Source organism: Sphaerodactylus townsendi, linkage group LG03 (genome assembly GCF_021028975.2).
Source record: "Sphaerodactylus townsendi isolate TG3544 linkage group LG03, MPM_Stown_v2.3, whole genome shotgun sequence".
In the NCBI taxonomy this organism is placed as follows: Eukaryota; Metazoa; Chordata; class Lepidosauria; order Squamata; family Sphaerodactylidae; genus Sphaerodactylus; species Sphaerodactylus townsendi.
This window is the reverse complement of record NC_059427.1, coordinates 161,979,461-161,991,615: the sequence shown is the minus strand read 5'-3', so window position 1 is coordinate 161,991,615 and position 12,155 is coordinate 161,979,461. Positions and strand designations below refer to the sequence as shown.

The following is a 12,155-nucleotide window of genomic DNA, read 5'->3' as shown; positions in this document are numbered from 1 at the left end:
AGGGGACTGCAAAAGTGGCGCCCTCACACCGGTGCGGCTCACACCGTGCCAGCTTGAAGACGCCACTTTTAAAAAACCTCATTCAGGGATGCAGCGGAACCTTCTGTGCTGACTTCACCAAACTTGGGTGGCATCATAAGAATAGTTACCAGATGATACCCTGAAATTTTGGTGTCACAAGCTTTAAAAATACACCCCTTCCAGGCACCCCAAGAAATTTGCCCAAGATTCTTCGTTTTGCAGTGACTTTGCTCCATTGTAGCCAATGGGGAATTTCCGAGTGTGTAGGCAGTCTGCACATTTTCGAAGATAGAGGCACCAGACTTTCAAGGTGGCTCCAGGAAGCCCTCCTGGTAATAGTATCCAGGTTTGGAGACCTTTGCTTCTGGGGATTCAATTTTATGGGCCGCCAAAAGGCTTATTTTGTTTCCCTGCTTCTGAACATGAAAGCCTGCGGGCTGAGTTCTCTCAGAACTCTCTCAACTCGCCTCCCCTCCCCCCATTCCAGAAGCAAAGCTCACCAAGCTTGGATGCTATTACCCAAGACCTCTTGGAGTCACCTTGAAAGTCTGGTGCCTTTATCTTCAAAAATGTGCAGCCTGCCTCAGAAATTCCCCATTGGCTACAATGGAGCAAAGTCACTGCAAAACAAAGAATCTTGGGCAAATTTCTTGGGGTGCCTGGAAGGGGTGTATTTTTAAAGCTAGTGACACCAAAAGTTCAGGGTATCATCTGGTAAATATTCTTATGATGCCTCCTGGGCTAGTAGTGGAATTAGGTTTAGGAGGACCAGAGTTATGGTCCCTCAAATGGGCAGCCCCCATCTCCTGTTAGCTCCCATTGAAAACAATGGGGATGGGGGCATTCCATTTGGGCATCCATAACTTTGCTACCCCTGAAGTCTCTTGATGATGCCCTGAAATCATGGTGCTGCTAGCTTTAAAAATGCCCTTCCTACAGGCCAAAAAACACCAAAAATACCCCCCCAAAAAAGCCCAAATACCTTGCATTCGCATTTGTTCATATTTGGGCAGGACATAATCGGACACTTTTTGTCCAAATGTGCCCAAATTTGCCCAGATTCCGGATGAATCTGGTATTTGTTTCATCTGAATCTCCAACCCTCAAAAGTGATGCTGTTTCAAGGTGGGGGAGAATCCACCCCCAAACAGCATCACTTTCAATTTTGTTTTAACCGGGGACCCCAGATTCTCCCTTTAAGGTGGATTTTAAAAAAGAATCTGAGCTCCCTAGTTTAAGCACCATTGAAAGTGATGGTGTTTGGGGGTGGATTCCACTGGAGGTGTTTTGTGAGAGATGATGCTGACATTTGTTTGGTAAATGTTTTGCTGGGGGTGATTTGTGAGAGATACACATGCTTAATACCCACTTGCACTGGCTTGGAGTTGTTTCTCAGGCTAACAACCTACCTCATAGGGTTGTTGTGATTAGGAAATTAGGAAAAGAGTTGGTGGGGAGAGAGCCATGTATGTTTTGCTGGGAGTGGGAGGTGTTTTGTGAGCTGGTGCAAAAAATCATTGTTTGTTCATGGTAGGGGAGGGTGGCCACCCATTCGCCGGGGGGGCGGGGCGCCAAACTCAGGTTTTGTCCCCAGGCTCCAGTTTGCCTAGGAACGCCCATGAAACAAGGTGTTCTTCCCTTTCACCAGCTTAAGCCCAGGTTCAGGTAGCAGTCCCGCAAAGTCCATGGCAATACTATGGAATGGAATAAAATAGGTATCACTGGCAGTAATGCCAATGGAGCTGTTGGCATTCTCAAGAAAGCCTTTTGGCACACTGGGCAAGATTGACATTGGTATTTGTTGAAGCAGCGGATTTACTCAGAGTAGACCACCTTGTAGGACGCAATGTAGACAAGAACTGACAGACACACAGTCACCAGTGCAGTTCTATTTATTGCTATCTACTGACAAAGGGCTTCGCCAGACCACAGGTGTTTTCAGGCACACATCACACTGCTCTCTGTGCTAACTATATATAAAAGTGGTACCAATCAGGTGCCCTCACCTTATCAGGTTTGCACACGGTACAAGCTGTGCACTCGGCACTAATCTGCACACAGCACCTGTTAGAAGGAGGGTCCAGCTGTCATTTAGATTTTGCTCATCTAAACATTCACACATGTTCTCACAGTTTTGATGTCTGAGAAGACAGCCAGCCACCAAACCAGTCCAAGACATGAGCCATCCTGATGTCCAAACCAATCACGTTCCTGGGCAAACCACAGAATTTCAGCATGGTAGTGGGCTGGCATTGAAAGCTTTATAACATTAACGCAGGGGGGCTTCCTCTGTGCTGCAAACTGATTATTTTAATGCTTACAGAGTTACCGTATATTCTCATGTATAAGTCGAATTTTTCAGCACATTTTAATGCTGAAAAAGCTCCCCTCGACTTATATGCGGGTCATTAAATTTTTTGTGTGTTTTTACTTTGCCAGCCAGCAGGGGGCGCAGTTTTTATGCTAGCTGCACCAAAATTTTAGGGTACCCTCAGAAGACACTCCTGATGATACCAACCACGTTTAGTAAAGTTTGGTTCAGGGGGTCCAAAGTTATGGACCCCCAAAGGAGGTGCCCCCATTCCCCATTGTTTTCAATGGGAGCGAATAGTAGATGGGGCTACCCTTTCGAGGGTCCATAACTTTGGACCCTCTGAACCAAACTTTACCAAACCTGGCTGGTATCATCAGGAGAGATCTCTTATATGATACCAGCCAGGTTTGGTAAAGGATTTGGAATCAGGGGATCCAAAGTTATTGACCCCCAAAGGGGTTGCTCCACCCCCCCATTGTTTACAATGGAAGCTAATAGTAGATTTTCCATTTCTGATAATATCCCTCTTAAAATCTAAGTTGGGTTACATTTGGACATACAGATGATGATGAGGAATCCAGTTTTGAAGGATTTTAACTCTTGTGTTTTAGCTTGGTTGCTGATTGAGCTAAGGTTTTTGTACTTTTAAAGTTATTGTTGAGATCATATTGTTCTTGTTGACCCTCTTTTCCACTTACAGAGCTAGTTTACTGTTTTTCTTTGAAATAAATATTCAAAAACATTTAACCTACTGATGCCTCAATTAATGTAATTTTATTGGTATCTATTTTTATTTTTGAAATTTACCAGTAGCTGCAGCATTTCCCACCCTCGACTTATACGCGAGTCAATAAGTTTTTCCAGCTTTTTGTGGTAAAAATAGGTGCGATAGAGCTTATATATGCTTGAATTAGAGCTTATACCACAGTATATACAGTGATGCATTATTTTCCCACTACATTGGGATTTACATCACGGAAGTTTACGTTATCTTACCAAGAAAATAAGAAACGATAATTTTGTTTCTAAGAATTTATTGTTAACAATATACAAATAAATTTCGGATTATTGTTTGAAGTGTAAAAAAAATAGCATACATATATATTAAAAATAGCCAAGCAGCCCAATCTGGGCCCCCCGAATCCACCTATGGAGGCGGTATGGGGCTGCACCAGCAGATTTGTCCTCCTTGGGGCATTTACCTGGGGCACTTATACATCCACAACAGCCAGACATGGCACAGATTGTCATGTCAGAGCTCCAGTGTCCCCACCACCTCCACCAATGTAGCAGGGGCATTCAAAGTGGTGACAGAGGGTGGAGTTAACTTTATTTGGCTTTCACTCAGCCTTTGCCTGCCAGAACACCAGCATTGGAGGTTGGGCTTAATGCAGAGGAAATTGCATTTTGTGAATGTTTCTCTTCTCAGCTGGCAACTGCTATTGAAAAAAGTGTGTGAAGAGATTTGGTGGTAGGACAGTTCAGTAGAATGGGGTGAGAGCTCACACGTTTGAAATGCGTATAACAGGATTTGAAACTACAGGGATACAGGTACTTGTCTCCCAGATATTCCTACTTTGGCCCTCAAAATTAACGGAAGTACTTCCTATAGATTCTCCGCATGGCTGCCTTAATCTCATTGTTCCTGAGGGTGTAGATGAACGGATTCAGCATGGGGGTTACTAGACTAAACATAATGGCTGCCACTGTGTCCATGCGCTCTGGGTGTTTGGCATTTGGTTTGAAATACACAAAGCTGATGCCACCAAAGTACATGATCACCACACAAATGTGGGACCCACATGTGGAGAAAGCCTTGCGCTTCACACCAGCTGATGGAATTTTCATGATGGTGTAGAAAATGAATGTGTATGAAATGATAATGAGCACAAATGGCCCCAGGATCTCTACTATCCCCTCAGTCAACAATACTAGATCTATGATGGTTGAGTCAGAGCACGAAACATCCAGAACTGGGTAAAGGTCACAGAAAAACTGAGGAATCTCCCTAGGGTTACAGAACTCAACACGGGACATCAGAACAGTATATAGCACAGAGTGAAAGAAGGGAATAGTCCAGGACACTGCTGCCAACCGGACGCAACGCTTGTAGCTCATCATGGCCGAATAGTACAGTGGGTGGCAGATTGCCACAAAGCGGTCATAGGCCATGGACGCCAGGATGTAGCTGTCTGCGTTGCCTATAAAGATTGCGAAAAATATCTGGGTCAGGCATCCATGGTAAGAAATGGTCTTCTTTTGAGACACCAAGTTCTCGAGTGCCTTGGGGATGATGTTGCTGCAAAAACCCAGATCACATAGTGCGAGGAAGCTGAGGAAGAAGTACATGGGGCTCTGGAGGAGGTGTGCATCAGAGCGGATGAGGAAGATGATTGTCGCGTTCCCCAAGAGGACGAGCAGATACATCAAGAGGAAGAGTGGGAAGATGATCTTCTGAAGTTCTGGTTGGGAAGTGAAACCACGGAGGAGGAATTCAGAGACTTGGGTGATGTTCTCATGATTCATTACTGCAGAGATGAGAACAACAAGAAAACTAGAGGGCTGCTGCCCAAGTTTTTGTTAGAATATTGAAAGAAAAGTTGAAACATTTGCTGCACTCATGAGTCCTTGCAGAGATGTGAAACTAAGGTCCTTTCCCCACTTACCTTTGTCCGAGGGTTGCTGCACGCAATTCCCAGCACACGCAATTCCTGGCACGTGCCCCGGCTTCCCCACGACCCCGCGCTCTGCACGGGGTCATCAAAAGGCGCCATTTCAAAAGGCACCAGGAATTACGCGCGCTGAGGGGGCGCAAGAGAGGCAGCGTCGGGTCGGCTGCGTTCTTGCCGCCCCTGAAGTGGGGAGTGCAGCTGGACCCTGCGCTACTTGAGGAGAGTAGCGCGGGGCTTAAGGTAAGTGGGGAAAGGGCCTAAGATAAGGCAGGATTGCGTCAGCAGCCAGGTGCAGAAGGAATTTACACTGCCTGGCAACAAGCCATGAAAGTATAAAGACAGGAAGGTCATGTTAGGATGGTGTGGTGGTATAGCATTGCAGCATGGAGTGAGAGTTCTGAAGTTGGTCAGAGAGAAAGCAACTTCTCGTTCAGTGTGCGTTTGTTTTCTGAAGCAACAAGATCAAAAGCCTTCCTGCTGGAAAGAAAACAACTGTCTCTGTCTCTTCCTTGTGTTGTCTTGCCTGACCTGGGTTGGTGAGCTGTGGGAATGCGCTGACAATGGTTATGGGCCCAATCTTTTCCCACTAACCCCAGTGTCCAGAGTTTGTGAGCGACGGAGCAGAGACAAGCCATGGCTCTCCAGATGGGTGGCATGTCGTTTGAGAGGCTGGATGCCAACAACTATTCCTCCTGGTGTGTTAAGATGCGGAGCTACCTGATACGTGAGGACCTATGGTCTGTGGTTGAAACGCCGCCAACTCATCCAGGTACTGCAGCTGAACGGAAGGCTGATGCTAAAGCAAGAGCCTGTAAAGTCCTTGCAATGGAGAACTCCCAGCTGGTCTACCTGAGGAATTCAGAGACAGCGTCTGACTGCTGGGAGGCCTTGCATGGAGTGTACCAGACAGAGACTGCCGGGGTAAAAGTAATCCCCACCCACAGGTTGTACAACCAAAAGTTACGAGCCGGTGAGAGTGTTTCTGCCCATATGCAGCAGCTGCGTGAACTGTTTTGTGAGCTGGAAGACCGTGGGATGGAATACACGGATCAACATAAAGCTTACGTGTTACTGTCGTCCCTGGATGATACATGGGATCAGTTTGTTTGCTCCATGCAAAGCGTAAGTGATGCTGTGCTGACTCTTGACTATGTTACAGCCAGGCTTTTAGAGCTGCTGCAGCAGAGAGCTTTACAGCAAGAGAATGCAGCAAGAGAGGGGACAGCTGCTAGCAACAAAGCTGCGCCGCCTGCACTGGCTCCCAGTTGAATTCCAAATTATCTTCAAGGTGTGGGTTTTGACCTTTAAGGCCTTACGCGGCCTGGGACCCTCGTACCTTCGGGACTGCATTACCCCATATGTCCCGGCTCGACCTCTGTGTTCGGCAGAGGCCAACTTACTGGAGATCCCTGGCCCCTCAATGATGCGGCTGGCCTCCACTTGGGCCAGGGCCTTTATGGCTCTGGCCCCTGCCTGGTGGAACACTCTCCCTCCAGCTGTCCGGGCCCTGCGGGACCTTGGCGATTTCCGCAGGGCCTGTAAGACTGAGTTGTTCCACCGGGCTTTTGGAGAGCCCAGCCGCTGAGGTGTCAAATGCCCTCCCATTCCCATGGATCCCCAGCTTACCATTGCCCAGGAGCTCCCATCATGTGCCGGATCCATGGGTCTTTAATATCATCAAGACTCCCTTCCTTGTAGGAGGACTGAGTTTAAGTGAGATGCCGATCTTGGGAAATAATTGCTGCTTTTATCCCATTTATAGAAGCTGTATTTTGATGATTTTATATATGATTTTATGTTGTACACAGCCCAGAGCCCTTTGGGGATGGGGCGGTATATTAAATTGAATTGAATTGAATTGAATTGAATTGAATTAAAAATAGTAGTAGTAGTAGTAGTAGTAGTAGTCGTAGTAGTAGTAGTAGTAGTAATAATAATAATAATAATGATGATGATGATGATGATGATGATGATGATGATGATGATGATGATGATGATGATGATGATGATGATGATAATAATAATAATAATAATAATAATAATAATAATAATAATAATAATAATAATAATAATAATAATAATAATAATAATAATAATAAAGCAAAACCTGATGCCAACGTCTTTGCTGTAAGAAAATGTTTCCATGGCGGGTCAGCCAAGCACCTCCTCCGAAACTGTCCAGAGAAGCAGAGGGAAAGGAAGAGGCCAGCCAGGCAGCAGCAGAAACAGAGAAGAGGGCACAGAGACAAACTGGTAACTGCTCTTCTGAGAACTGATAGTGAAAAGACCACACCAATATGGTTGATTGATTCAGCGTGTGCCCAGCATGTGGTCAACTCCAGTGAGCTGCTACAGGATGCAAAACCAGCAACAGTACAGCACGTAAGGTTGGCTGATGGGACTCCTGCAGATGTACAGTTGCAGGGGAGTGCCTACGTGCCATGTTTGGGTAAAACTTTGCCAAATGTGTTGTGTGTTGAGGGGCTGGACCACTGTCTGATCAGTGTTTCATCTTTAGCTCAGCAAAACTATAAAATGTCTTTTGATAAAACAGGTTGCATTATAAAGCAGAATGATCTTGTCTGTGCTAAAGGAGTGCTAAATGAAAACCTGCATGTAATGTCTGACAAAGGGGGCATGGGCAATGTTCTTAATGGGTCTGACTTATGTCACAAACTGATGCACGACAACTGTGTGCACTATCTGCGTCATGTGCAAGTTTTGCAACCGTGCAAGTTTCGCAACCATCAGACAGCTGTTTGTGCTGTCAATGTATGTGCATGTAAAAAGTTTCTCGACTGTGCCATACGCAGCAGTGTAAAAGTGAAAGCGTGCCCTATCCCCAAGGTCAGTCAAAGAGTTTCAACACGTCCGTTTGAACTCATACACGCCGACCTAGCAGGCCCCTTCAGGGCTAGTGAAGGGGGTGCTAAGTACATCTTCCTGCTGGTAGACGATTACAGTCGGTAAGTTTACTTCATCTTGCTCGAATCAAAAGACCAAGCTTTTGTAAAGTTCAAAGAGTGGTTGGCCATGATTGAGCGCAGATTCCCCTACAAACTGGCAATGTTCCAAACAGACCTAGGCGGGGAGTTTATGGGGAATAATTTTCAGGCATGGCTACGGCACAAAGGTATTAGCCACAGGCGCACTAATCCTTTCTTGCCAGCGGAGAATGGTGTCACAGAGAGATAGGCAAAGAGCAGCAGTGGCATAGGAGGTTAAGAGCTCGTGTATCTAATCTGGAGGAACCGGGTTTGATTCCCAGCTCTGCCGCCTGAGCTGTGGAGGCTTATCTGGGGAATTCAGATTAGCCTGTGCACTCCCACACACACGCCCAGGCTGGGTGACCTTGGAGCTAGTCACAGCTTCTCGGGAGACTCTCTCAGCCCCACCCACCTCACAGGGGTTGTTTGTTCTGAGGGGAAGGAGCAAAGGGAGATTATGAAAGCCCCTTTGAGGTCTCTCCTGCAGGAGAGAAAAGAACATAAGAACATAAGAACGAAGCCAGCTGGATCAGACCAGAGTCCATCTAGTCCCTGCTCTCTGCTACTTTCGCAGTGGCCCACCAGGTGCCTTTAGGAGACTCACATGCAGAATGTGAAAGCAATGGCCTTCTGCAGCTGTTGCTCCCGATCACCTGGACTGTTAAGGCATTTGCAATCTCAGTTCAAAGAGGATCAAGATTGGTAGCCATAAATCGACTTCTCCTCCATAAATCTGTCCAAGCCCCTTTTAAAGTTATCCAGGTTAGTGGCCATCACCAGGGGGGATATAAATCCAAACTCTTCTTCTGCAGGCAAGGAGTGAGCTGACAAAATTGCATCTTTAAAGGACAGAGCACGAATAGAACCTTTTTGTAAACACTTTTGTAAACACTTTTGTAAACACTTCACCCATGACTGGAAAAGAGGATGCATTTAAAATATTTCGAGGATGGAAGTAAAATGTTTGGGAGGAAAAGCAATGCAGAATTCCTTGGAGGAAAAGTTTTATTTCCTGCCCTAAAATGCTTTTAAAGTATCTGTATGGAAGGGGTCATGAATCATTGAAAGGGTGTTTTAATAGAGAGGAGAGATGCCTGTGTCCTGAATAGCAGAGCCAGTGTCCTTTGGCAGGAGTCCGAAGAAGGTGTGAGACTTAAACTAGGTACAAATCCCCTACAAAGTGCTGACTTCACCTACCCACTCTTACCTCTGCCGCTGTCTGATCACATGTGTCTATAAGGACATGGAAGGTCGACCTTGTGGTTCACTACAGTCTTTTCCTACATGCTATAAAAGCAATGCCGCTACTTCCTTGCAGCAAGACGACTGGAACAGATGTGGAAATGTTGGTTAGAAGGAAGATCAAACTAAAACAAAGAAATATGCTGTGGCTCAGCTGCAGTGGTGTAGCACCAACGAGGCGGGGGGCGTGAGCCGCCCCAGGTGGAGCAGCGGCGGAGGGGTGGCCGGGCCATGGAGGGGCAAGGTTGTGGCGGGGCCAGCGGGGCCATGGCAGTGGCACAGGAAATGCATGTGACCCGGACCCAGTTTCCTTTGCTTCATCCCTGCTCAGCTGTAGAGCATCTGCTTGGTCCAATCTCTAGTTCAAAAAGATCCAGAGGTAGAAGAAGAAAAAGAATTTGGATTTATATCCTGCTTTTCTCAACCATTAGAAATCTCAAAGTGACTTTCAAACTCCCTCCTTTCCTCTCCCGCAACAGACACCTTGTGAGGTAGATTGGGCTAAGAGAATTCCGAGAGTTCACACAGCGGGCTTCATGTCGAGGATGGGGGAGAAGAAGACCTTGGATTTATAACCCACTTTTCTCAACCGTAAGGAGTCTCAAAGCAGCTTACAAACTCCTTCCCTTCCTCTCTCCATAACAAATACCTTGTGAATTAGATGGGGCTGAGAAAGTTCTGAGAGAACTGTGACTGGCCCAAGGTCACCCAGCAGGCTTCGTGTGGAGGAGCAGGGAAAACAAACCCAGTTCTCTAGATTAGAGTCTGCAGCTCTACGCTACACCACATTAGCTTTCAGGGGATGTGAAAGACCTCTGCCTGATACCCTGGAGAGTCACTGCCAGTCAGAGTAACTATTATGACCTTGACGACCTTATAAATTCAATATAAGGCAACTATACATATGACCTCCCCTCTCCCTCAGGGAAAATCTTGCATGTTTGAAATGGCCCCTGCTTTTCCTCTGGTTGAACTTTAAAAAATGAGGGGAGATTTTAGCAGAAGCCTGGGGGTGGGACTCAATAGACTACCTAGGACAGTGGTGGCGAACCTTTGGCACTCCAGATGTTATGGACTACAATTCCCACCAGCCCCTGCCCGCATGGCCAATTGGTCATTCTGGAAGGGGCTGATGGGAATTGTAGTCCATAACATCTGGAGTGCCAAAGGTTCGCCACCATGGACCTAGGAATATAGAGTGGGCATCAATAGACAATGTAGCATCCCCATGTGACACCCATTACCATGTAAAACTAAAGACTTCCTTAGCCTTAATTGTCTCTTCTTTTTTAAGCGCAAAACATTCATTCTCCAGCTCAGTTTTGCAAGAAAGGTTGACCATCATCTCTATCATCGGAAGGTTCCAAAGGTTGGCCTTTGTAAGAAGCACATTAGGCAGCACTCAGAGAAAGTAGACTTTGGTAGGCTTATCTGCTGGTCTAACTCTTAAGGTGCCTGAAGTACTCTTACTTACCCAACTGATGAATACAGCGCAAAATATGCTGTCTGTTTCCAGAAGCAAGCAGAAAAATTCTGTGTGTGTCTTTGATGTTGCCCACTTGAAGGATGCAGAGAGTTTTGCACTGGGAGCTTCTTCTTTTGAGCAGATCCGGCACCTTGTTGTAGCACCAGCAGGTGGTGAGGCTATGGTTCCACTGTGTTTTCTTCATGCCTTTAGACTCTTGGGAGCTGTGATAGCCAGAACTCAAGGCGGAAGGATGGCGTAGCCGGATTCCCTCTTGAGAGATTCTCTGCAGACTTGTTCAGATACACCATCTCAAGGGTTTGGCAAATTAGCCTAATGTTTCCAACAAGCTCTTCTGACTTTTTTCCCCCCACTCCAAATACCCAGAAGAGATCTGCCACATCCATGGAGTACATACATAAGAACATAAGAACATAAGAATAAGCCAGCTGGATCAGACCAGAGTCCATCTAGCCCAGCACTCTGCTACTCGCAGTGGCCCACCAGGTGCCTTTGGGAGCTCACATGCAGGATGTGAGAGCAATGGCCTTCTGCGGCTTTTGCTCCCGAGCACATGGTCTGTTAAGGCATTTGCAATCTCAGTTCAAAGAGGATCAAGATTGGTAGCCATAGATCGACTTCTCCTCCATCAATCTATCCAAGCCCCTTTTAAAGCTATCCAGGTTAATGGCCATCACCACCTCCTGTGGCAGCATATGCCAAACACCAATCACACGTTGCGTGAAGAAGTGTTTCCTTTTATTAGTCCTAATTCTTCCCCCCAGCATTTTCAATGGATGCCCCCTGGTTCTAGTATTGTGAGAAATAGAGAATAATTTCTCTCTGTCAACATTTTCTATCCCATGCATAATTTTATAGACTTCAATCCTATCCCCCCTCAGACATCTCCTCTCCAAACTAAAGAGTCCCAAACGCTGCAGCCTCTCCTCATAAGGAAGGTGCTCCAGTCCCTCAATCATCCTCGTTGCCCTTCTCTGGACTTTTTCTATCTCTTCGATATCCTTTTTGAGATGTGGCGACCAGAACTGAACACAGTACTCCAAGTGCGTTCGCATCACTGCTTTATATAAGGGCATGACAATCTTTGCAGTTTTATACAGAATTGCCTCCTCCTGGTAACAAGTCCTCCCTGGTTACATCTTTGGGGTCCGAACTTGATACCCTTCCCTGGTTCTTCTTACTTCCTAGGCTCTATAAAGATAATGTCTCAAACATAGCTGGGAAAGAACTAATTTCTTTTGCTATACAGATCAATCTATGTATATTAAATGGACTTTCCCAATTTAGTATTTCTGGAGAGGTCACCTTTGCCATTAGGAAGGGGAACAGTTGGATTAATTATATTTTAATATCTCCCAATCTTTTTGAATATGTAGGTGATTTCCAGGTATTGTCCCACTATTTAAGTGATCATCTGCCTCTTTCAGTTATAT

The 12,155-nt window shown here is 46.1% G+C and overlaps 1 protein-coding gene across 1 annotated transcript; it reads right to left on the bottom strand.

Annotated features, from left to right (window-relative positions):
* Positions 1–3,925: 3,925 nt before the first annotated feature.
* LOC125427974 (olfactory receptor 1L1-like) lies at positions 3,926–10,722 on the bottom strand. Its single transcript, XM_048487542.1, has 2 exons — positions 10,711–10,722; positions 3,926–4,863 (listed from the first exon to the last, which is right to left on the bottom strand). The coding sequence occupies exon 2, from the start codon at positions 4,859–4,861 to the stop codon at positions 3,926–3,928; it is 936 nt and encodes a 311-aa protein (XP_048343499.1). The 5' UTR covers positions 4,862–4,863; positions 10,711–10,722.
* Positions 10,723–12,155: the final 1,433 nt, after the last annotated feature.